Source organism: Phacochoerus africanus, chromosome 8, assembly GCF_016906955.1.
Source record: "Phacochoerus africanus isolate WHEZ1 chromosome 8, ROS_Pafr_v1, whole genome shotgun sequence".
In the NCBI taxonomy this organism is placed as follows: Eukaryota; Metazoa; Chordata; class Mammalia; order Artiodactyla; family Suidae; genus Phacochoerus; species Phacochoerus africanus.
In genome coordinates, this window is record NC_062551.1 from 75,759,100 (window position 1) to 75,782,036 (window position 22,937).

General features: G+C 51.7%; 2 protein-coding genes across 10 annotated transcripts in view; both read left to right on the forward strand.

Moving 5' to 3' along the window:
- The window catches only part of ARHGEF10L (Rho guanine nucleotide exchange factor 10 like), a 166,690-nt gene that overhangs the window by 9,217 nt on the left and 134,536 nt on the right, over window positions 1-22,937 (forward strand). Inside the window, exon 1 of one of the 9 annotated variants that reach the window (XM_047792096.1) lies at window positions 10,002-10,103. The exons of the other annotated variants lie outside the window; for them this stretch is intronic. The gene's annotated coding sequence lies outside the window, so the exon portion shown is untranslated. Of the gene's footprint in view, window positions 1-10,001; window positions 10,104-22,937 lie in introns of those variants that run through there. 9 annotated transcript variants of the gene reach the window in all.
- On the forward strand, window positions 5,647-10,241 carry LOC125133330 (glycine-rich cell wall structural protein 2-like). Its single transcript, XM_047791439.1, has 2 exons — window positions 5,647-5,693; window positions 9,587-10,241. Exons 1-2 carry the CDS (start codon window positions 5,647-5,649, stop codon window positions 10,239-10,241), a joined length of 702 nt encoding a protein of 233 aa, XP_047647395.1.

The following is a 22,937-nucleotide window of genomic DNA, read 5'->3' on the forward strand; positions in this document are numbered from 1 at the left end:
AAGCCAAGCACACAGTGGGCCTCCGTAAATGGGAGTCGTTCGTGCAGGCTGCACGGAGGGCGAGGGAGTAGTTGTTAATGAACACTGGGGCTGGTCCAAAAATCCAGTCTATAAAACTGCTGCCTGTAGCTTCTGGTGTGTTGCTAATGGGAGTTTATGTGAAGGACACAGCAGGATAAGGGCCCATTGTTCCAAGTGGGGATGGTTTTATGACTCTTAGAAAGCGTCTTTCATCTGGGAGACCAGGGCGCTTATGGAACCTCCCAGCCCTGGGCGGCGAAACTGGGGGCTGCTGAAGGTTTCTGGGGCTGGTGCCAGGCGGCAGCCACGGCCAGGCTCTCCTGTTGGCTGGGGCTAAGGCCCCTCTGGCGTGTCACTGCAGAGTCAGGCTGGCAGCTGCTGTGCCTCCCTTTCCCCAGGCCCAGGCCTTTCTCTTCTGGAGACCTTCTGTCTGGCCCCTGGTTCCCAGACTGGTCTGCCTGGCAAGGCTGGAAGCTCACTGGGTCTCCTGAGTTCCCCTTCTGCTCCTCCTCCTCAGCAGCCAGTGAGTGCCACATCCTCTCCATCCTTATGGCCGCCTCTAGAATAGGCCTTGGACCCTGTCTGCTGTCAGCTGACTGGGAGCTTCGCCTGGCACCCCCAGCCCTGGGTAGGGGCAGTAACCTGATGCCAGGAAGTGAAGACCTTGTCTCTCTGTCCTTTCTGGCTCCTTGGCCAGGCCCCAAGTGGAGAAATCCAACCTCCCCTTGGCTCGGCAGACAGCCCTAACCTCTCTGCCTTCTTGTCCCCAGTGGAGGCATGGGTGAGGCTGGCTTCCTGGGGTAGATGGGTCTGGAACACAGGGCAGGTGGGGTCTGGGCTGATGGGCAGAGATCTCACTGTGTTTGTAGCTGCCTTTGATGGCTCAGCCTGGGACACCTTCCTTTTCCCTTTCATCTTTTCCATTTGGGGAGATACAGAAAGGGTAGAGCAATATCCCAAAGGTGCCCCCCCCCACCGCCAATGAAACAAAACAAAACAAAACAAAAACAAACAAAAAGATAGGCTAGAGCAGGATGTTTGGATCCATTCACTGGCTCCAGAATCCCCCCTCATCCTGTAGACATGGGCACTGGGCACCACCCTCCTCTTGCCACAGGAATGAAAATCCACCCAGGTAATACTACTCAGCCATAAAAGAGGACAGAAATAATGCCATTTGCAGAAATTCTCATAAAGTGAAGTCAGAAAGGGAAAGACAAATACTGTATGACACCATTTATACGTGGAATCTAAAATATGGCACAGGTGAGCCTATCTACAGAACAGAAACAGTCTCACATGGAGAACAGACCTGTGGTTGCCAAGGCAGAGAGGGAGGGAGTGGGGTGGACCGGGGGTTCGGGGTTAGTAGATATAAACTATTTAGAATGGATAAGCAATGAAGTCCTGCTGTATAGCACAGGGAGCTGTATCCAATCACTTGTGATAGAACACGATAGAAGATAATATGAGAAAAAGAATGTGTATACACACACATACACACACACATATATATGACTGGGTCACTTTGCTGAACAGCAGAAATGGACAGAACATTATAAATCAACTATAATTAAAAAAATCCACCCAGGTAGGTACAAGTGAGTGGGGCCAGGGGGTCTCAGTAAGGACACAGCAGGTCACTCAGATGGACATTCAAGGCTAGGACAGAATATTTTGTGTCTCAGTTTCCCTATCTGAAAATAGGGACAGAAGTACCTACTTTATAGGTTTGCTGTGAGGATTAAATGTTAAGACACATAAAGTGATTAAACAGAGCCCAGTTCAGAGTGCTATGGAAGACGTTGCTATTATTGTTGCTATTATTTTTGCTAGGGTTAGATGATCTCTGTTTCACTGTTTTTGTCTCCTACACTACTTTTTTTTTTTTTTGCTTTTCTATGGCATTTCTGCTCTCCCAGAACCTCAGTTTGAACTTGGCTGTGGTTTGTGGCAGCATGAATGCCGGCCCTGGCTCTGCACCATCTTTCAGGCTCAGCATGCGTAGTCATTAGACTCAGTCTCTCAGCTCTCAATTCCAAATTCTTGAATCAAAGGAGCTCATTGGCCCAGTTTTGGTCAGATGCTCGCCCTCTTGTCCAATCAGGTGCGCTGGGGAGGAGTGGGCTGTCACTGCACATGGAAGTGTATGCGTCCAGGCACGTCCAGCCTCGCCTCTTCAGAGGCTCTATCAGAGCAGCAGAAGAAAGGTGAACAGTGGTTTAGTGCTTTATCTGTTACCCCACAGGGGTGCTCCACGTTTTCAGGGTTTAGGACAAGCTTTCAGAACTCCCGCTGCTGGCACTTGGAGCCTATTGGCTCACAAATTATTGACCCAGTTAGAATTAGAAATAATTGCCGAGTTCCCATTGTGACTCAGCCTGTTAAGAATCCGACTTGTATCCATAAGGATGTGGGTTCCATCCCTGGCCTTGCTCAGTGCGTTAAGATTCTGCAGCACAGGTCACAGATGTAGCTCAGATCCCTGTTGCAGTGGCTGTGGTGTAGGCCACTAGCCTGGGAACTTCCATATGCTGCAGGTGCAGCACTTAAAATAAAATAATATATTAAATAGTTGTCAATATTACAAAACAGAGGATTTAATATAGAAATCTGGATGTCTAGGTTTTCTTAGGGAAAAAAAAACCCTCTGGAGATACCAGGCATAGTGGCTCTTCTACTAGAATTGGGTAGTGACTGCCCCTTTTACCTGGGACAGTGCTTTCCAGGTCTCCAGTGTCCCCAACCTTGAGACATAGTGTTGGTTGTCACATTCAACCTACTTTTCCCATTTCCATCTCCTACCTGGCCTACTAGGTCCTAGAGTTTACTCCCTACTCCATATCCTGGCACTTTCCCAAGGAATGAGAACTGCAGGAAGAAAAAGAAAAATTATATAGTTTTTCAAAATTTTGGAATATATATATGGGTGTGTGTCCATCCAGTTGTGTGTTAAATAGTCTGAAAATATTATCTCAGTTAATTTTCTAAACAACCTCATAAGGTAGGTACTATTACTTTCATCCATACTATACAGATGATGAAACTGAGGCTCAGAGAATTAAGCAACTTGGTCTAGATTAGCATAGCCTCATCTGACTTTAAAAACGATTTTTTTTTTTTTTTGCTTTTTAGGGCCACACCTGTGGCAATGGAAGCTCCCAGGCTAGGGGTCCAATCTGAACTACAGCTGCCAGCCTACTCCACAGCTCACAGCAACACAGGATCCTTAACCCACTGTGCGGGGCCAGGGATCAAACCTGCGTCCTCGTGCATACTAGTCTGGTTCGTTACCGCTGAGGCACAAGGGGAATGCTGAGAAATGAATTTAAACTTACAGAAAAGTTGCAAGTACAACATGACTTTCCCTCTGAGGCATTTAAGAGGAAACCGCTGACGCTGGATATTTAGCGTCTGTTTCCTATAAACAAGGAAGTGCTTCCCTCCAACCATGATACAGCCATCAAAATCAGGATAGTCACATGAGACGTTTCTACTACCTGATCCTCAGAGCCTATTCAAGTTTTGCCAGCTGTCCCTATAATGTCCTTTCTGAAAGGATGGAGTTCGGACCACATGTCACAACTGGTTGTCGAATCTCTTTGGTTTCCTGCAATCTGGAAAAGTTCCTCGGTCTTTCGTTGACTTTTGGGACTGGGGCACTTACGAAGGCATTTATTTATTTATTTTTATTTTTACTCTTTTTTGTCTTTTTGCCTTTTCTAGGGCCGCTCCCTTGGCATATGAAGGTTCCCAGGCTAGGGGTCGAGTCGGAACTGTAGCCATCGGCCCACACCAGAGCCACAGCAATGCCAGATCCAAGCTGCGGCTGCGACCTACCCCCACAGCTCACAGCAATGCCGGATCCTTAACCCACGGAGCGAGGCCAGGGTTCGAACCCGCAACCTCATAGTTCCTAGTCAGATTCGTTAACCACTGCGCCAGGACGGGAACTCTGGCATTAATTTTTTTTAATATGATTTTTATTTTTGCCATCATAGTTGATATAAGGCATTTAGAAGAATGTCTCTCAATTTGGGTTTGTTTGATGTTTTGCTTGTGATTATGTGAGTTGTGTGTTTCAGGCAGGAATATCGTGAAATGATGGTATGCCTTTCTCAGCGAATTATATCAGGGCTCTCATGATGTCCAAATATCCCCCCACTGGTCATATTAACCCAATTTGACCATGTGGGTGAGGAGACCTCTGCCAAGTTTCTCTACCAGACAGCTGCTTGTTCCCCCTTTGTGGTTAATAAGTACTTTATGGGGAAGTACTTTAAGACTATGCAAAGAGTATTCCTAGCTTTCGATTTATTCATTTACTTATTTACATCAAGAGCATAAACTCTTGGGAGTTCCTGTTGTGGCTCAGCAGGTTACAAACCCAACTCGTACCCATGAGGATATGGGTTTGATCCCTGGCCTTACTTAGTGGATTAAGAATTCGGCATTACCACAAGCTGTGGTGTAGGTTGCAGATGCGGCTTGGATCCTGCTATGCTGTGGCTGTGGCTGTGGCTGGCAGATGCAGCTCAGATTTGACTCCTCGCCTGGGAATTGCCACATTCCACAGGTGCAGCCCTATTTAAAAAAAAAAAAAAAAAAAGCGTAACCTCTTGGTTTCCTATTGTATGTAACAGAATATAAGTCCTTATAATCATTATTTATTTTGATGCTCAATTTGCCCTTGGTTTGGCTAGTAGAAGCCTCTTTGAGTTGGTGTCTGTGTCCTTTTGCTGGATTTCCATCAATTCTTGAGCAATTTCTGGCCCCAACCCTGTGTTTCAGGCACAACTTGTTCTTCCCCTGGAATCAGCCCTTTCTCCAAGGAGCTCTGGTTTCTTTCAGTGGAGAATGGTACTTAGAAGCCATGATCTGGCTGCAAAGTGTGTTCATTGCCGTTGGGCATTCCTGTGTCCCAGGCCCTTTAGGTGTATAGAGCTATGTGCTCACACCAATATCTCTAACTCCAGTCCAACACCACAGGGTTTTTTCCTATTTTTCTCCCTTTTCATATTTGTAATTCTCTTCTCCAACCGTGTTTGGAGTTTGAACTCTTGATTTGCACTATACTGGGCTGCCTCTCATAAAGAATAGTTATGGTTGTTTATGATAATATAGTATAATATAGCATATTTGTCTAATTTGGGTCAGTGAGGTCTTTGAAAATCTGTTAGAATGCTTTAGATTGATCTTTCAAAATCCTACGAGATAGGAGTTTCTGTTGGTTTCTGTAGGAACCAACTAGTATCCGAGAAGATGCGGGTTCGATCCCTGGCTTTGCTCAGTGGGTTAAGGATCTGGTATTGTGGCAAGCTGAGGCATATATTGAAGGTGCAGCTTGGATCCAGCGTTGCTGTGGTGTGGTTTAGGCAGTGGCTGTAGCTCTGATTTGATCCCCCAGCCTGGAACGACACCACAGCTCATGGCAATGCCGAATCTTTAACACTTAACTTGGATCCTGCTATGCTGTGGCTGGCAGATGCAGCTCAGATTTGACTCCTAGCCCAGGAATTGCCACGTGCCACAGGTGCAGCCCTTAAACAAACAAACAAAAAAAGTGAGTTGAGGACACTGGGATGTGGTGGGTAGATTGCTCAGTCCATCCCAGCCCCCTTCAAAATGCCGGTTCTACTAACCAGGGAGGGGCCAGAGTGGTATGCGAACAGGTAAGACCGACTCTATCACTCTCATTCATAATCAAAATATGATCCAGCCTCTCTTAGATGAGAGCCTGTTCCTGATTGGTTTGATGGTACAGGAAATAATGACTAGCTGCTTTCTGTACATTCTCCATTCCTCATGCCTTTGCAAAGGTGGTATCTGGACTTGGGAAGTCCACTTTCCCTTCCAACCACTTCCTTTTTTTCCCTCTTTTGGTCACACCTGCAGCATATAGAAGTTCCCTGGCCAGGAAGAGAACCTGCACCATAGCTGTAACCAGAGCCACAGCAGTGACAATGCCAGATCCTTAACCCCCTGAGCCACCAGGGAACTCCACACCACTTCCTTTTTGACTCACTATAGGGCTGGGGCAGTGGAAAGGGGGATGCTGGGCAGGGAGGCAGAGGTAGGAGCCCTGAGTTCCCATCCTTTGCCACCAGCTTGCTGGGCAGCCTTGGGCAATTCACTTAGCTTCTCTAGCCTATGGAAAAATACCACCAAGCACTCCTTCCCAGGTCAGCAGTGGAGACAAGGGAGGACAGCGTCCCAGTTCCATCCAGATGTGTCATTCACGATTGTGCTTGCACAACAAATCCCGCACGGCCAGAATGCTCAGTGAGGGGGACATTCTGGTTAATTGAATGTTCTGGGACATGGAAACGTTCCCAGAAATCCTTTTTGTTCCTTTCATGGCTATTGAAACCCATTTGCTCATCTATTTAGCAAATATTTATCTCGTGCTTATGTTCCATCCGGCTCTGTCCCAGGTGTTGGGGATTCCAGCCTGAACCAGACAGCAGAATCCCAGCCCCTGAGGACTCACGCAGTCTGGGGGAAGCCATGGGGGAACTATGACACATAACACGGTAGGATGGGTGCACAGAGGAGGGACCGTAGGGAGCCTGGGAGCCCAGTCTTGGGGTCTAGAGAACAGATCTTTGAGAAGGCGATGTCCATGTGGAGAGCTTCGAAAAGCCATAGTGTCGGAGGGGAAGGAGCAGTAACGGCAAAAGGGGACAGTATAGGCAAAAGCCCCATGAAGGGTTCCTGTTGTGGCTTTGTGGGTTAAGAATCCAACTAGTATCCATGAGGATGAGGGTTTGATCCCTGGCTCCGCTCAGTGGGTTAAGGATCCAGCATTGCTGTGAGCTGTGCTGTAGGTTGCAGACTCGGCTCGGAACCCAAGTTGCTGGGGCTGTGGTGTAGGCTGCAGCTGTAGCTTCGATTAGATCCCTAGTCTGGGAATCACCATATGCCGCGGGTGAAAGGCCCAGTGAAAGAAATACTTTGTACATTCATTCATGCCGTGGAGCTGAGAATGTGAGGCTGGGCAGGCGTGAGAAAGAGGGTGTGTGTGCCAGGAGAGCAAGATGGTGACAGAGCAAGCCTGCAGGAGAACTGGCCTGGGCGGGGGCCAGGCCTGGCCTGGAAGGTGAGAGCTGCAGGTTCACTTATCCTCGACTACGTGTTTTGCGATTTTCTTTTTTTTGTAAAAGTAGAATGTGGAGGGAAAATGAAATGAAAACACTAATTTAGAGGAGGGACCGCAAGTTCAAATGGGTGTCAGGGCTGGGAAGGATGGTGGCTGGTGGAAGAACACTGTTAAGGGGCCACTGCTCCTTGGGGCCTACAGAGTGTGACCAGGGGGGCCTGGCACTGGCAGATCTTCAGACTTTTTAAAGAGAAGCCAGCAGTCTGGCTATTGATGGGAAATCTCCCAACTGTTAAATGTTGGTAACTAATTAACAATAATAACAAAACCACTGTGGGCAAAAGAAAATGCTTCTGCATGCTCTAGTTGTTCCACAAGCTGGTAGATTGCAACCCTGGATCCAGAGGGTTCTATTGGTCAGGGTTTGAGGGTGCTCACTTGGGCTGGGCTCTGGGGGCACCATGGGGGCCTGAGGTATGACCTCTGCCCTCAAGCCTGGGTATAGCTGCCCTCAAGCTGATGCTTCAAGTCAGTACATGCCCAGAACCAGCTAACAAATGTAGCTAACCAAAGCATGAGTGCTATAGAGCTCAGAGGAGAGGTGGTTGGGGAACAAAGATCATGTGGGGAGGCTTCCTAGGGATTCTGGGCCTTTTTTTTTTTTTTTTTCTTAGGGCCGAACCTGAGGCATATGTAAGTTCCCCAGCTAGGGGTCGAATCGAAGCTGTGGCTGTTGGCCTACACCACAGCCACAGCGACGCTGGATCCGAGCCATATCTGAGACCTACACGACAGCTTGTGGCAAGGCCGGATCCTTAGCTCACGGAGCGAGGCCAGGGATGGACCCTGCATCCTCATGGACACTATGTTGGGTTCTTAACACGCTGAGCCATAACGGGAATTCCTGGGCCTTCGATAGTTCCTGAAGGGAGGGTAAGCCTTAGAGCCATTGAAGAGGTGGCAGGCATTCAGACCGGAGGACTCAGGGGGGCTCAGGCCCAGAAGAGAAACAAGATAGAGAAGGAGTTGGAGTAGGTCTGAAAGGTTGCAAATGCGGGTCCAGGGAGTTGTATTTGGCTCTGTCTAGGCCAGCAGGACATGAACATCTAAGTTCTGGTCCAAGGCTTAATACCATGAGCCCTGAGGTCACTCGATAGACATCCGAAGATGTTCTTGCTATTTTTCTGGCATTTCAGCAACTTTCCTCTCTGTCGTTGTCACAGCCATCATTTATTCGTCCCTGGAACTGAAGCTCCAGCAGGGCAGGAGCCTTGTCTGTTTTGTTCACTGGTGTCTCCTGCGTGCCTAGAATGATGTCTGGAACCTAGGGAGGGCTCAGCAAAGATTTACTGGCCACGCACTATGAGCCCAGTGTTGCCCTCGCCCCCGGGGTTAGGATGACTCTATGAACAACTCTTAGGACAGGCTCTATGGAGCTTATGTTCTCGTGAGGAGATGGACAATAAACAAGCAAACCAATCAATGAATAAGATGATTTCAGAGAGCGCGGACTGGCGTGGCTTGTCTCGCTGCACTGTAGTGGCCTGTTATCCGTGTCTCCTCCTAGCCTAGGACAGCCAAGGGGGCAGGGCCGGGGTTCGTGTAGTTCCTTGTTTCATTCTTAGCCCTTTAGGCTGCTGCCTGACCAATAGGGAGTAGTTAAAACATGTTTTTACTGGCTGTTTGAATCAATGAACACAGGCCGACACAGACGTCAGCCCACATACACCTGTGCCCTTTGGAGGCTGCAGAGCTCATAATTATCAACCCAGGAGTAATTGCTGATAAGCCTGAGTGTGAATTTCTTTGCAAATCCAGAGGTAGCAGGGCAGTGTTTTATAACAACAGGGGTAATCTTAATTAATGACCTGATAAGTATAATTAATTGCATCATATCTGCAATTTCCTCTTTGGAATTCTGAGAGGGAGTCACTGGGGAGTTTGGCAGCTTGGGGGCTGAGAGAGAGGGAAGTGCTAGGATCTGGGTTCTGTCTACCATTTCCTTGCTGGGTGAGCTTTGACAAGTTACAGCTCTGAGCCTCTGTCTTCATCTGGAAAGTGGAGCTGCATGGCAGAGGGGTTGCTAGTCCAAAGCCCTCAATGCCTGCAGCCTCCAGGATGGTGCTTCCTGAGGTTCCTAAAGGACGCCAGGGTTCAAGGCTGCCTAAGGGAAGCCAGGGTGCAAGGCTGATCTAAAGGCCGCAGGAGGGGCTGGAGGACCCCCTGCGGCTGAGACTAGGTCGGGGCCCATCCCTCAGCCTTCTGGGGAAGCCTTGGGCGAACTCTTGGAAGTGAGGGTTAGGGCTGGGGGCCTTTCCGGGGAGACTGGGGAAGCGTGGTTGTGTGGGGGAGCCTCTGATGGGAGAATGGAGGGGGGGGGAGGGGATCCGAGGCGGGAAGGAGTGTGTGCGGGGGTCTCTTGTGACCCTCCCCTGCGGGTGACAGTTTCCCCACCCGTGCGGCCAGAGGCTGGGTCGGCGTGACCCGGGCAGGGGGGGCGGGAGGGATCGGAGCCTTCGGGCTGCGGCGGGCGGTGGGCGGGAGCTCCCGGCCTCCCGGGGGTCGCGGGGCGCGGCGGCAGCGGCCCGGCCACCAGGGGTTAAGCGGTGACTTCAGCCGCGGCGAGGCGGCCGAGCGGCCGGCCGGGCGGGCGGGGGCGGCGCCGCGGCGCGCAGTGCGCGGCGGCTGGACCAGGCCGCTCGGCGTCGGCGGCGGCGGCGGCAGCGGCAGCGGCAGCGGCGGCGACGGGCGCACTCCCGGCCGGGCCGTGACCTCGCGGGCGGCGCGCGGCGCGGCCATTGGCTCGGGCGGCGGCGGCGGCGGCGGCGGCGGGCCGGGCAGCGGGCCGGGCGGCTGGGGCGCGGGGCTGGGCCGGCCCGGCCATGGGCGCCCGCGGCCGCCGGGGCAGCTGAGGCGCGGGGCGGCTGCCGGCGCCTTTGTGAGCGGCGCGGACAACAAAGGCGCGGCCGAGTGGCTGGAGCCGGTGAGTGCGGCCCTCGGGGCGCCGGGAGCGCGGGGCGGGGCCGGGGGGCGCCGGGCTGGGGGCTCCGCGGGCTCCCGAGACGCCGCCGGGGCGTCGGTGGGGCTCCGGGTCTCTCCGGGGCCGCGGGCGTCCCTGTGAGAGTGTCACCGAGTCCAGGGTCCCGATCGCGCGTGGGGTCCTGGCCCCTGCTTCTGCAGGATCCTTGTGTGCCCCGATTCTGCGAGGGAGACTCCCGGAGCCCGTGTCTCCCCGGAACCCTTGGCTCCTCCGTGCGCGGCTGTGTGTCGGTGTCTCTGGGGGGCAGAGTCCTGGAGCCGAAGTCGTCTCTCTGTGTCATTGGAGTGATTGTATCACTAGTGTGTGTGTCCCCTCCCCCCATGAGAGTCTCTGTGTCCCTCGGGTGTCCCATCCCTCGGCATGACTCCTGCCTGGCCTTTGTGCATCAGCGTGTGTGTGTCTGTCCCTGTGTGTCCTCAGCAGGTTGCCATAGGAACAGTTTGGGAATCACCACCCCCACCCTGGGCTTCACTTTCCATTTGCTTCACCGGCCTTCAAGTCCTGCTGTCACTGTGGTTCACCTCCCCCTGCACTGACCTGAGGGTCCCTGGGGTTATGTGAAGTCAGGAGATACTCCTCTCGCTTCTGTTCCAGGGCAGCCTCTCCCACCCTGGCCCCTGGCCCAGAGGCAGCCTCCTGGAGGAGAAGAGTGTGGGAGGAGAGGCTGGCCCAGTTGGCTGGAAGGCCGTGGCCACAGAGCCCGGGCAGGCCTGGCCACTCCTTGAGATGGAAGAGTGTGTCCGGGTGGGCCCTGTGCAGATGAGGCCCAGCCTCCTGGGCCTGCAGGGGTGCTCTCTGAGAGGGAGGCCAGGCCTGATGCCTGAGAGTGTGGGCTAGTTCTGTTTCTCTCTCCCAGGCTGGGGTTCCAGAGCAGGGTTTGGGAATCTTCCTTTAGCCTCCAGAGCCTGAGGCCTTGCCTTGGGCCACAGCAGGGGGTGGTGGGGGTGGGCTCCACTTCCCACTGGCTTCGGAGCTGAGATACTGCCTCAAAGTCCTTGGCCTTCCAGAAGGCTTCAGTCAGGGGAAGTCACACCCCGCCTCCCGAAGCCCCATCTGCTGCTCCTCGGATGCTGGGGAGAGTGGACAGGTTGTGCAATCTTGTTAACATGCTCAGCAGCATCCATCCATCCCTGTGTCCACCCAGCTCTGGGCCCCACAGTGTCCAGGCCTTGGGGACATAAACTGGAAAGGAAGGCGACGGTCCCCGTGCCTGAGGGTTGAAGCTTCTCAGAGTGAAGCCGGGACCCCTTCTTATGGCTTGTGAGGCCTTGGGTTGTGCCCTAGTCTGTCTCTGCTCCATCACACTTGCCTTCTGTTTCTCTTGCACCTTTGCCCTGGCTGTTCCCTTTCTCCAGAAAGCTCATCCCATCCTTTCCCTCTTTGCTTCTCACTCAGGGATCTTCTCCTCTCTGGGCAGCCAGGCTGGCTCAAGAATTTCTGTTCGTGATGCTCAGAGAGCCCTCGCTATGGTCTGGGTGGCTTTTTGCCCCTCCCAGAGGGCTACAAGCCTTTGATAGCAGAGACCATGCCTGTCCTGATCACCAGCCTAGAGCAGTGCCTGACACATAGTAGGTGCTCAGTACATCGTTGCTGATTATGTGGATGTCTAAGAACTAATGGTTCTTAAATTGTGCTCTTTCACAGTTTAGCTTTGGCGGAGGCTGGGGAGGAGGGAAACTTGATGGACTCCTTGGGGCCCAGGTACACATTAATTTTAAGAGAAAGGCCTACTGTTACTGTACGAGTTCCCGTTGTGGTTTAGTGGGTTAAGAACCCGACCTAGTGTCCGTGAGGATGAGGGTTCAGTCCATGGCCTTGCTCAGTGGGTTAAGGATCTGGTGTTGCTGTGAGCTGTAGTGTGGGTCACAGATGTAGCTCGTATCTGGTGTTGTGAGCTGTGCTGTAGGTGGCAGATGCGGCTAGGATCTGGTGTTGCTGTGGCTGTGCTGTAGGCTGGCAGCTGTGGCTCCCATTCGACCCCTAGCCTGGGACCTTCCATATGCCTTGGGTGAGGCCCTAAACAAACAAAAAATTCAATTAAAAAATTAACAGATTAACGGTAACTTAACAGATCTTTCTGGAATCTGGTATGTGCCGGATGTTGGGCTAGCTCTTAGATGATCTCTTAAACAGTGGGAAGGAGCAGAGTGGAGAGAATATAATCTTCTTAGGTTTAAGTTTTGGAAAGATAAAGTGGGTGATCTGTACTGTATATACACGTTATGGTCATAGTACCTTAGATTTCTGCTGCCCTTTCAGTGTTCACTATCTCTCTGTTTCTGCAGCAGCCCTGATAATTAGGCAGTGAAGATAGGCTCATACCCACTTTACAGATGAGGAAGATAAAGCACAGCACGTGACTGTCTAAGGTCCCAGGCAGCGAGGGTCTCAGGCCTGGGTCTGCCTGACTGCCCAGTCCTTGCTGCCTCTGCAAACTTGTCTTTAGTGCCTTTGGATTTTCATCTTCTGTCCTTGACCTCAAGTCCCAGAAAGAGAATCAGACTCATCAGGCCAAGGTCCTCTTTCTGCTCTACTGTGCTGCCTGAGCCTCAGCTCAGCTCAGCTCAGCTCATTTCTTGCCATGTGTCCCTGAAGGGTTCCTTGGTTTCTCTTTGCCTCAGGGGAGGGCCTTAGCGTCACCTTCCTCTGGGGTCTTCGTCTGCTAGAGCTTCCAGGAGTGACCTGTCCTTCCCCAGCCTGTGCCTGGCCCTGGGCAGTGGTGTGCTGGGGTCAGTTTGTACCAAAGCATGAGAGCTGATTGTTAAATTTTAGGAATTTTGCAAGACTGCTGTTAAACTATAAGTTTATAGTGTTTCAACTGGCTGTAGTATATAAATTTACAATTAAATAAATTACCCTCCAAACAAGGGTAATAAGTATTCAAAAGATGGTAGTTCCCTATTATTTCACTGTGTTTTCACTATTACTTATGTGTTTGCGGTGATTTGTGTTTTGTGTGTGTGTGTGTGTGTGCGCGCGCGCGTGCGCGCGTATATATCACTTCTTTCTCTTACGGTAGATTCTGATAAACTAATGTAAGTTGAAAGTTGGAAGTAATAAGTTGAAAATAGCCTACATTTTGTATTTAATACACCTAACCTGTCAAGCATCATAGCTCAGCTTCGTCCACCTTAAATGTACTGAGAACACTCCCATTCGCCTCTGGTTGGGCAAAATCATCTAATACAAAGTCTCTTGTATAGTGCAGTGTTGAATATCTCATGCAGTTTATTGAGTACTGTACTGAACGTGAAAAACAGAGTGGCTGTCTGGATTGTAAGCGTATCTGCTGTTTACCCTCGTGATCCCGGGGCTGGCTGGGAGCTGCGGCTTGCTGCCCTGCCCAGCATTGTGAGAGAGCGTTGTACTGGCCCAGGAAAAGATCCAAATTCAAAATGCCAAGTACGGCTTCCACTGAATGTGTATTGCTTTCACACCTTCATAAAGTTGAAAAATCGCACCATCATAAAGTTGAAAAATCTCTTAAGTGAACCTTTCTAAGTCAAGGACAGTCTGTAATGCACGTAAGGTGTGTGCTGCTGCCTATCACTCGCCAGCACTTTGTTCAGCAGTGTCACCTTGTAGCTTGAAATGGGCCACAGTGAGAGTAGAGAGTATTTACACCATAGATATTGGAAATCACTGAATCAATGTCCCCCCCCCCCCCCACACCCTCCCCAAACCTCAAGAACCAGTTGTTAAACATTTACTAGTACATGTGGGACCCAGCAGTGAGTGACTTGGGCACAGCCCCTCCCTGGAGCATGCCTTCTTTTTATGTTATGTTATTTATTTTTTGTTTCATTTTCTTTTTTGTTGTTGTTGTTTTTTTTTTAGGGCCACACCGAAGGCATAAGGAAGTTCCCAGGCTAGGGGTCGAATTGCAGCTGCAGCTGCCGGCCTGTGCCACAGCCACAGCAACGTGAGATCTGAGTCACATCTGCAACCTACACCACAGCTCACAGCAATGCTGGATCCTTTAACACACTGAGCAAAGCCAGGGATCAGATCCGCGTCCTAATGGATACTAGTCAGGTTCATTACTGTTGAGCCACGACGAGAACTCCTATTTTGTTTTATTTTTATTAGCATATAGTTGATTTCAGTGTTGTGTCAATTTCTGCTGTCGGCATGGTGACCCAGTCATACATATATACGTATATACATTCTTTTTCTCGTACTGTCGTCCATCGTGTTCTGTCCCAAGAGATTGGACATAGTTCCCTGTGCTGTGCAACAGGACCTCATTGCTTATCCACTCTAAATAGAAGAGTTTGCATCTTCCAACCCCAATCTCCTTCTGAATCCCACTCCCTCCCCCTCCCCCAGAGCTTGCATTTGGATGGGACAACACTCCAGGGCTGGTTCAGGGTCCTTGAGAGTGTGGCAGCGGCTGGGCTTGGTCCGCTATGATGGTAGGGTTATAAGTGGCCCTCTAATGAGCTCTCCACTCCAGAAGCTGTGTTGTTGTATTCCCACGCACCAAGGAGAGGGGACCTGGATGAGGATCAATTCCAGTTAATTGAGAGCCTGCCCTGCCATTGATGGAATAACTACACTCGAGATGACCTGGGTGTCTGGGAGGCAAAGCGGCTATGGTGCCCGAGGAAAGACCGTGGACAGGTCTGATAGCTCGGGGCAGGGAAGGTGAGATGGCCAGGACACGGGTGGTGAGAACTGTGGGGGGGTGGCTTAGGCAGTGGTAGGCAGGACCCGTCCACATGGATTCAGGGACAGAGTAAAGTCAGACTGTTGAATGGGCAGGCTGTAGCTCTTGTACAGTCTGAGAGCCCTGGTTGGGAGAGGGGCTCGTGCACAGTGACATACAGTGGAGGTGTGTGCAGACTACAGCAGAAGAATGGGTGGGGAGCAGGAAAGGAGCCGAGTAGAAGGAACAGCTCATGCAAAGGCTCAGAGGCATGAGCTCTTGGAAGTTCAGTCTGGCTCAGGTGTCAGGTGAACCAGGAGCCTGCAGGGCTTGTGGCAGAACAGGGCAAGTCCTGAACCCTTCTCAAATCAGAGCACACAGCATCGTCTGGGTACCTGCAGGGGGGACCTGCTAGGCCTCTTGTGCCCAGGGCATTGTGTTCTGTGGATCACCCCTTCCCCTGCAGATCTTGATGTTTTCTCGGTGTTTCTTGTTATCCTCCAAGCCTGCTGATGCTCTAGCCCCAGCAGCTGTGGCTGGTGGATTCTTAAAAAAGATTTTCATTTTAATATCAGTCCAAAAAAATACAGAATTGGGAAGGTGGGTCTGTTGCCCTCTCTCTACCCTTAAGAATACAAGAAAAGCCAAAGATAAAAGTAACTGTTATTTAGGAGTTCCTGCTGTGGCACAGTGGGTTAAGAATCTGCCTGCAGTGACTCAGGTTGCTGCACAGGTGTGGGGTTGATCCCTGGCCTGGCACTGTTGGTTAGGGATCTAGTATTGCCACAGCTTGTGGCTCATGTCACAGCTGTGGCTCAGATTCAGTCCCTGGTCTGGGAACTTCTAAGCATGGCCAAAAATTTAAAAAAAGGTGGAGTTCCCATTGTGGCTCAGTGGAAATGAACCTGACTAGTATCCATGAGGATGCAGGCTCAATCCCTGGCCTCACTCAGTGGGTGAAGGATCTGGTGTTGCTGTGGCTGTGGCGTAGGCTGGCAGCTACAGAGCTCTGATTCAACCTCTAGTCTGGGAACCTCCATATGCAGCAGGTATGGCCCTAAAAAGACAAAATAAATAAAAATAAAAATAAAAGGCACTTAAAAAAAAAAAAGGTAACTGTTATTTAGGTTATCCGGGGTCTTTGATTACCTGTGCTATGTCTACCCTTCCTTTAGGCAGGTAATCAGGAGCTTAGTTGTCTAAACACAACTCACGTTTATACTGTAATGCCTGTACATGACATTTTTCATGCATTGATTCATTTAATTCCCACACTGATCCTGCCGGTGGGTGCCATTATCCCATCCTAGGATGAAGAAACTGAGTCTTAAAGTGGAGTTTCCTGGTGGCCTAGCAGTTAAAGAATCCAGCATTGTCACAGGTGGGGCATGGGTTTGATCGCTGGCCCAGGAAGTTTTTATGCCATGGGCACAGCCAAAAAAAAAAAAAAAAAAAAGGGAGAGAGAGAGAGATGAGTGACTTTCCCAAGGCCCCAGGGGAAGTGGCAGAATCCAAGCCCCGTGGGCCCTGAGCTCTTTCTACCATATCCCCCTTTCTTCCTTCTGCAGAGGGAGGGAGAGAGGATTCGCCACATGTCTGGAATCTCCACACACTCAGCCATTCTTTGTTGGAGTGGACGTGTGTTTTTGCACCCATGTGGCTGGTTCATCACCCTGTGCCATCGGGTCAAGGCCTAGAACAGAACTTGGAGCCCAGATGGGCCCCCAGGGCTGCTGTCTGGGAAGAGCTGATAATAATGGCCCGTGTTTATGGAGAGCGCTGATAGCTGTAGCTCAGAGGGACGGTAGGGGCAGGGTGGTGGGCACCTTGGTGGGCGGGGCTCGAGGGAGCTTGTTTAGTCTTCAGCCGTCTGTCCTGAGAAGTGGGCTGTTTGTCAGCTCTGTTTTGCAGCTCAGGGAAGTTGTCTTGCCTGCCCAGAGCCACGAGGCTGTGAGGAGCAGAAGCCCCGTGGGTTAACGTTCTGTTTGTCCCCAAGCCCCAGCTCTCAACCTCGTGTCTTTGTCCTGGCGCGGTGCCACCCCTTCCAGGGTCTGGCCTGGCTGTGCCTTTGATGGCCCCTGGCAGCAGGGCCCGCATGCTGTGGGAACTAGGGGTGGCCGATGGGTCACTTGGCCAGAAGTGCAGGTTGTGTCCCCGTCTTGGTTAGAGCCTGGACAGTGCCCCCCCGAGCCTGGCCTCTGCCCAGCTCCCCCTCCTAGCAGCAGCCTGATTATTGGTATGCATCCCTGAGTTCCAGCCATTAGCACGCAAGGCGCGAGGTGGGAACCAGCTCCCATCACTGCCCTCTTCATTGTTTGAAGTGGGCAGACTTGGAGCGAGCTTTAAAAATGCGGGCTTTTTATTCAATTTCCCTAGAAAAACAATGGTTTAAATGAAGTAGAGGAATAATAGTCTCTGGAAATTGAAGAAAAATATTCCCGAACCCAGGCATTATCCCGAACCTTTGGACGTCTTTGCAAATAAGGGTTTATTTTTACTTTAAATTATGCATGTGTTATGTGACCATTGAAGAAAAGTTGGCAAATACCGGGAGAAGAAAATGGAAATTCCCCCTTTCTGGCAGCACCTGAAGACAACCTCTCTCAATATTGTGGTCTGTGACGGTCATTGACACGGCGATTCCCTTGTGCATCAGGCAGGGTAGTTATTTAGGGCCCACAAAGGGCGGGGTCTGTGCGGGGCATGAAGGGGGTGTGGGGGATCCTGCTTCCTGCGGGGCCTCTTTCTTTCTCTGCTGGACCTGGGCAACTGAGTTGGCCCCTCTGTATCTCAGTTAGGGGAAAATGGGGAAAGTACAGGTCCGCTGCTCAGGACAGCGCCTGGTCCATGTCAGAGCTTGGCAGTGTTGGCGGTTGTTACAACAGTGAGCAGGCCAATTGGGCAGAGCCTTGCCCCTTGGGGATCTTATGTGATGATGGAGGAGGCAAAAGCCAGACAAATTAGGGAGTTCTCTTGTGGTGTAGCAGGTTGAGGATCCGGCATTGTCACTGCAGCACCTTGGGTTCCTGCTGTGTTTCCGGTACAGGACCTGGCCCGGGAACTTCCACCTGCTGTGGGTGTGGCCAACTCCCCCCCCCCCCCCAAACAGAAACAAACCCAGACAAATCAAATGAGTGAATAAAGTAACTGCATGTTATGTAATTAGTCCTGCAAAGGAAACAACCTAATGTAATGTGATGGGAACTGGGGGAGGGGGTTGTTGGGAAAGGAGGGGGTGTACATGGGGGGTAGTGGTGCAGAATTTGTCAGCTTGAGGTGGTCGGGGGTCTCTCTGAAGAAAAGCTTTTTTTTTTTTTTTTTTTTTTTTAGGGCTACATCCTCAGCATATGGAAGTTCCCAGGCTAGGGGTTGAATCGGAGCTGCAGCTGCCAGTCTCTACCACAACCACAGCAATGCTAGATCTGATCCGTGTCTGCAACCTACACCACAGCTCACAGCAGCACTGGATCCTTAACCCACTGGGCGAGGCCAGGGATTGAACCTGCATCCTCATGGACACTGGTCAGGTTCTTATTCCTGTTTTCTCTGGCTTTGAAATAAAGAATTTGCATTTTTGGAAGATGATGGGGCTGGAATCTGAAGTGGGTGTGGCTGTGGGACAGGAGGGGAACAAGGAGAGAGGGCGTGTGTGGACAGCGCTGAGATGTTGGCTGAGTGAAGGGGAGTTAGGAAGAGATGCCTCTGCTGGAGGGGAAGAGAGAGCACCCAGAGGGAACAAGACACACGGGGACAGCTATGGGATCAGATCTATAGGCGAAGGAGACAGGGTGGTACCCAATGCGATGGTGCGGGGCTGGCAGGGTGAGGCGTTGACCTTTGATGGGAGCAGGGATGCTCTTAGGAAATGGGAGAAGGTGGGGTGGATTTGGATTATACACGAGGGGACGTTGGGGACGGTCTCATGTTTCTCAATGAAACCTTGACCAGGGGAGGGTGGGGTAAGGGCCCACCAAGACTGCCCAGCCTGGCAGAGGTCCTTCTGCAGCCACTAAAGGAACAGGTGGAGATTGCTGGGTCCCCACAAGCTGCCTTGGTGTAGAGGGAAGGGATCAGAGAGGTTGGTGGTTGGTCTGAGATGGCACAGTGGGGCTGAGCCTTCGTTTCCTGACTCTGTGGGACTCACGTTCTCCAGGGCACTGGGCTGCCAGGGCTTGAAACCTGTGCTGGCAGCTGGGGGCAGCATCTGAGCCAGCTGGGAGGGTGGTGTCCAGGGAATTCAGTCCTTGTAGCAGAAGCTAAGCGCCCCATTTCTCGTCCACCTCCCACGTTTCTTCCCCAGAGGTCTAATGCAAGGAACTCACCTTTTTTTTTTTTTGGTCTTTTTAGGGCCATACCTGCAGCATATGGAGGTTCCCAGGCTAGGAGTCGAATCGGAGCTGTAGCTGCCTGTCTACACCACAGCCACAGCAATGTGGGGCCTGAGCCACGTCTGCGACCTACACCATAGCTCATGGCCACAGCGGATCCTTAAACCACTAAGCGAGGCCAGGGATTGAACCTGTGTCCTCATGGATGCTAGTCAGATTCGTTTTTGCTGAGCCATGACGGGAGCTTCGGAACTCACCACCCTGTGGCAGGCACTGAGCTGAGTGCTCCGAGAGGTTTAGCTCAGCAAGTCTTTACGCTAACAGAAGTGGGGCGAGTTGGGAGCCAGCGGGCTTCTCCCACGACATGCCCGGTGTGCGGGGGAGGATGCCGGAGCTCCCGGATGAGTTAATTTGTTTTCACTTGCTGGTCCTCCCGTTCCTCTCCTCCCAACATATTTTTATTGGGCGCCTACTGGGAACAGGGCACTGGGCTGGGAGCTAGAGATGAGTGAAACGGTGGCTCTCTGTCTTTGGGGGGACAGATGGGTAACCGACAGAGGGGGGATCATGCCCGACCCAGGCCTAGGGGCTCAGAGAAGCTTCCCAGGGGGTGCTGAGCAGAGCAGCCCAGAGGCAGAGTTGGTTCCGGGAGAGGGATGGGTCCAGGCGTGTTCAGAGGCTGGGGCTGAGCACATAGTAGGGCCTTGGCTGGTCAGGAGGGTGCAGCGGCGTTGCTACTTGAGAGCTCTGTGCTAGGAGCATATACTTTATCTTGACCATGGAGAGCCTTTCGAGTGTCTCTTGCTGGGGAGGGACGTGAGCAGCATGGCCAGGACTTTTCGTCCTGGTGGAAAGGGACGGGGACATCAGGGAGACATTTTGGGGCTGTTCCAGGCCAGCTTCTAGGTCATTCTGCAAACTCGGCTGCTTCCTTCGTGCTTCCCAAACTTTGCATGTTTCTCTTTTCTAAAGAGGTTCCCGAGACTCAGAGAGGTTAAGTGACTTGCTGAGGTCACACAGCATATCACGGTGTCTGGGCTTAGGCTGGTTACGAGTGACACAACCAGAGTGTCAAGGATGGAAGTAGGTGGAGAGTGACTTCAGGGAGGGGCTCGCGGGAGGCTCCCGTTGAATGTCACCATCTGCAGGTCCCCTTGTGCCTTTAGATGTGGCTCTCTTATCATCTCAGAGAAAGGGTGGTGCCTCTGGGAGGGAGGAGCCAGCCTTCCCAGGCGCCAGGGCTCCATGTTTGAGCAGTTTCCCAGGGAATTGGCCTCCTCCCCGGAGTGTGATTGGAAAACTCTCTGGGGCAGGGCCAGGTCACATGAGGCCAGGGAGGGAGGCGGTCTGTGCTGGGGAGGGCGGCTGTATTTGATGGATGCCAGGTGGGGCGGGGGCCCTGCTCCACGTGAGCCCTGTTACTCCAGGCAGGGGTCTTGCCTCTCTAGGGTCTCGGTTACCTCATCTGTGAGACAGGGCTGCTAGTAATTATGCTCCCAAGAGACTGAAAAAAATAACCCGTGTTTGCTGAGGGCCTCGGCTGTGCCAGGCTCCATGGGTTATCTTCCTTCCGTTCTTCGGGGCAGTCCTGTGGGTATGGAGGGTTATTATCTTCATTTTACAGACGGGGCAGCAGAGGGGGTTAAGTAAGTTGCCCAAAGTCACACAGTTCGTTAAGTGGTAGAAGTTGAACCCTGATCCAGCTGACTCTGGAGCCTTCCCTTGAAACCCCTCTGGTCCCTCTCAAACTTCTTCAGGAAATCACCTGATAGAATTTTCTGGGGCTCCAGCTTTGTGTTCACCCTGCTTTGGGGCACCCCAATCTAGTCCAACCCCTTTGATCACAAAGCCTTGGAGCCCCCGGTGGGCCTAGGCCCCTCGAGCATTACGTTACAGCCACCTGGGACCAACTCTGGACAAGAATCCCAGCATCCTGGGGACACCAGCCTCCACTTCGTCATGCCCTCAGCATCTCGGGAAGAACACCAGACTGGTTCTAACCCCGCCTCCTCCTCAAACCAGTCAGGAGAGCTTGGGCGCTATTTCATCCTGCCCCTAACTTCACCCGAAGCCTCAGTTTCTTCTTCTGCAAAATGGGCTGGTAGAGATTCTGGGGTCTCTACCAATTCTAATAATCCGCAAGGATTTCAGGTTTCTGGGAGTCTGGGAGAGTCAGATGTTTGCCTCTGTGTTCTGTTTCCCTTCCTCTGTCACCGGGATAAGAGACAGAATGAATTGAGAAAACAATTCAGAGAGCCCTACGGTTAGCTTATGATTTAAGCATTGATTGAGCACCACTGTGTGCCAGACACTGAGCTGGCTGCTTTGCGTGTAATGGAATGGTGTGCTCACCAGGGAGATAGCTTTTCTTTCTTTCTTTCTTTCTTTCTTTTTTTGTCTTTTTAGGGCTGTGGAAGTTCCCAGGCTAGGGGTTGAATGGGAGCTGCAGCTTCCGGCCTACACCATAGCCACAGCAACGCCAGATCCAAGCTGCATCTGCAACCTACACCACAGCTCATGGCAACGCCGGATCCTTAACCCACTGATCGAGGCCAGGGATGGAACCCACGTCCTCATGGATACTAGTCGGGTTTGTTAAGCACTGAGCCATGATGGGAACTCCAAAATAGGAATTCTTGAGGCTTACTCTTAGGGATTCTAAACCAGCAGATCTTGGCTGGGACCAGAAAGCTCCAGGTTTAAGAAGCTCCCTGGGTCTTTTGTTCATTGGTTTGTCATTTGTTCCTGCAGTGGTCTAGGTTCGGGGAAGGCACTGAGGACGTCACTGTTAGGCCAGACACAGTCTCGGACTTTATGTCACCTATGCTACAGCTGGTGAAGGAGACAGACAGTGATCACATAGGGTTCTTACCAGGTTGGGGAAACACGGGATGGAGAGTGGTTGGGCCAGACTAAATACGGGGCAAAGCCGGGCCTCCTGCGTAGCTGAGCTTAGTAAATTCCAGGTTGCAGTAGGGGTCTGAGCCCAGTGACGTCTGCTCACTGCTTATGGACTCCTGTCATTTTTTTCATTCACTTTTTTTTTCTTTGTGCCTTTTTAGGGCCGCAGCTGCAGCATATGGAAGTTCCCAGGCTAAGGGTTGAATTGGAGCTGAAGCGAACTACACCACAGCTCATGGCAACACTGGATCCTTAACCCACCGAAGGAGGCCAGGGATTGAACCCACATCCTCATGGATACTAGTTGGATTCATTTCCACTGTGCCACAACGGGAACTCCCATTCACTTATTCTTTTATTAATCCACCCACCCATCCATTCACCTGTACACATATCCATGAATCCATCCATCCATCCATCCAACCATCCATCCACCCTTCCATCCATCCACCTTCCACCCATCTACCCACCCTCCCATCCACCCATCCATCCATCTACCCATCCACCCATTACTCTTGAATCTCTCCCATGTGCTGAGGACCTTGCCCTGGGTACTATAGAGACAGACATGAGGGCAGCATCCCTGCCCTCAAGGAACTCAGGAGGGTGGGGGAGTCGGAAAACAAAGCGAGCAGTTCCAACCCAGAGTGTTAGTTGCTCAGAGGGGCGAGTGGCTGGCTCTCCTTGGGGACATCCTGTGATATTTCCCCGAAGTTGGCTTGTGTTAAGTCTCATAGTGTAGGTGGGGAGTTCCCGTTGTGGCACAGCAGAAGCAAAGCCAGCTAGTATCCAGGTTCGATCCCTGGCCTCGCTCATTGGGTTAAGGATCTAGTGTTGTTGTGAGCTGTGGTGTAGCTCTCAGACGCAGCTCGGATCCCACATTGCTGTGGCTGTAGCTTG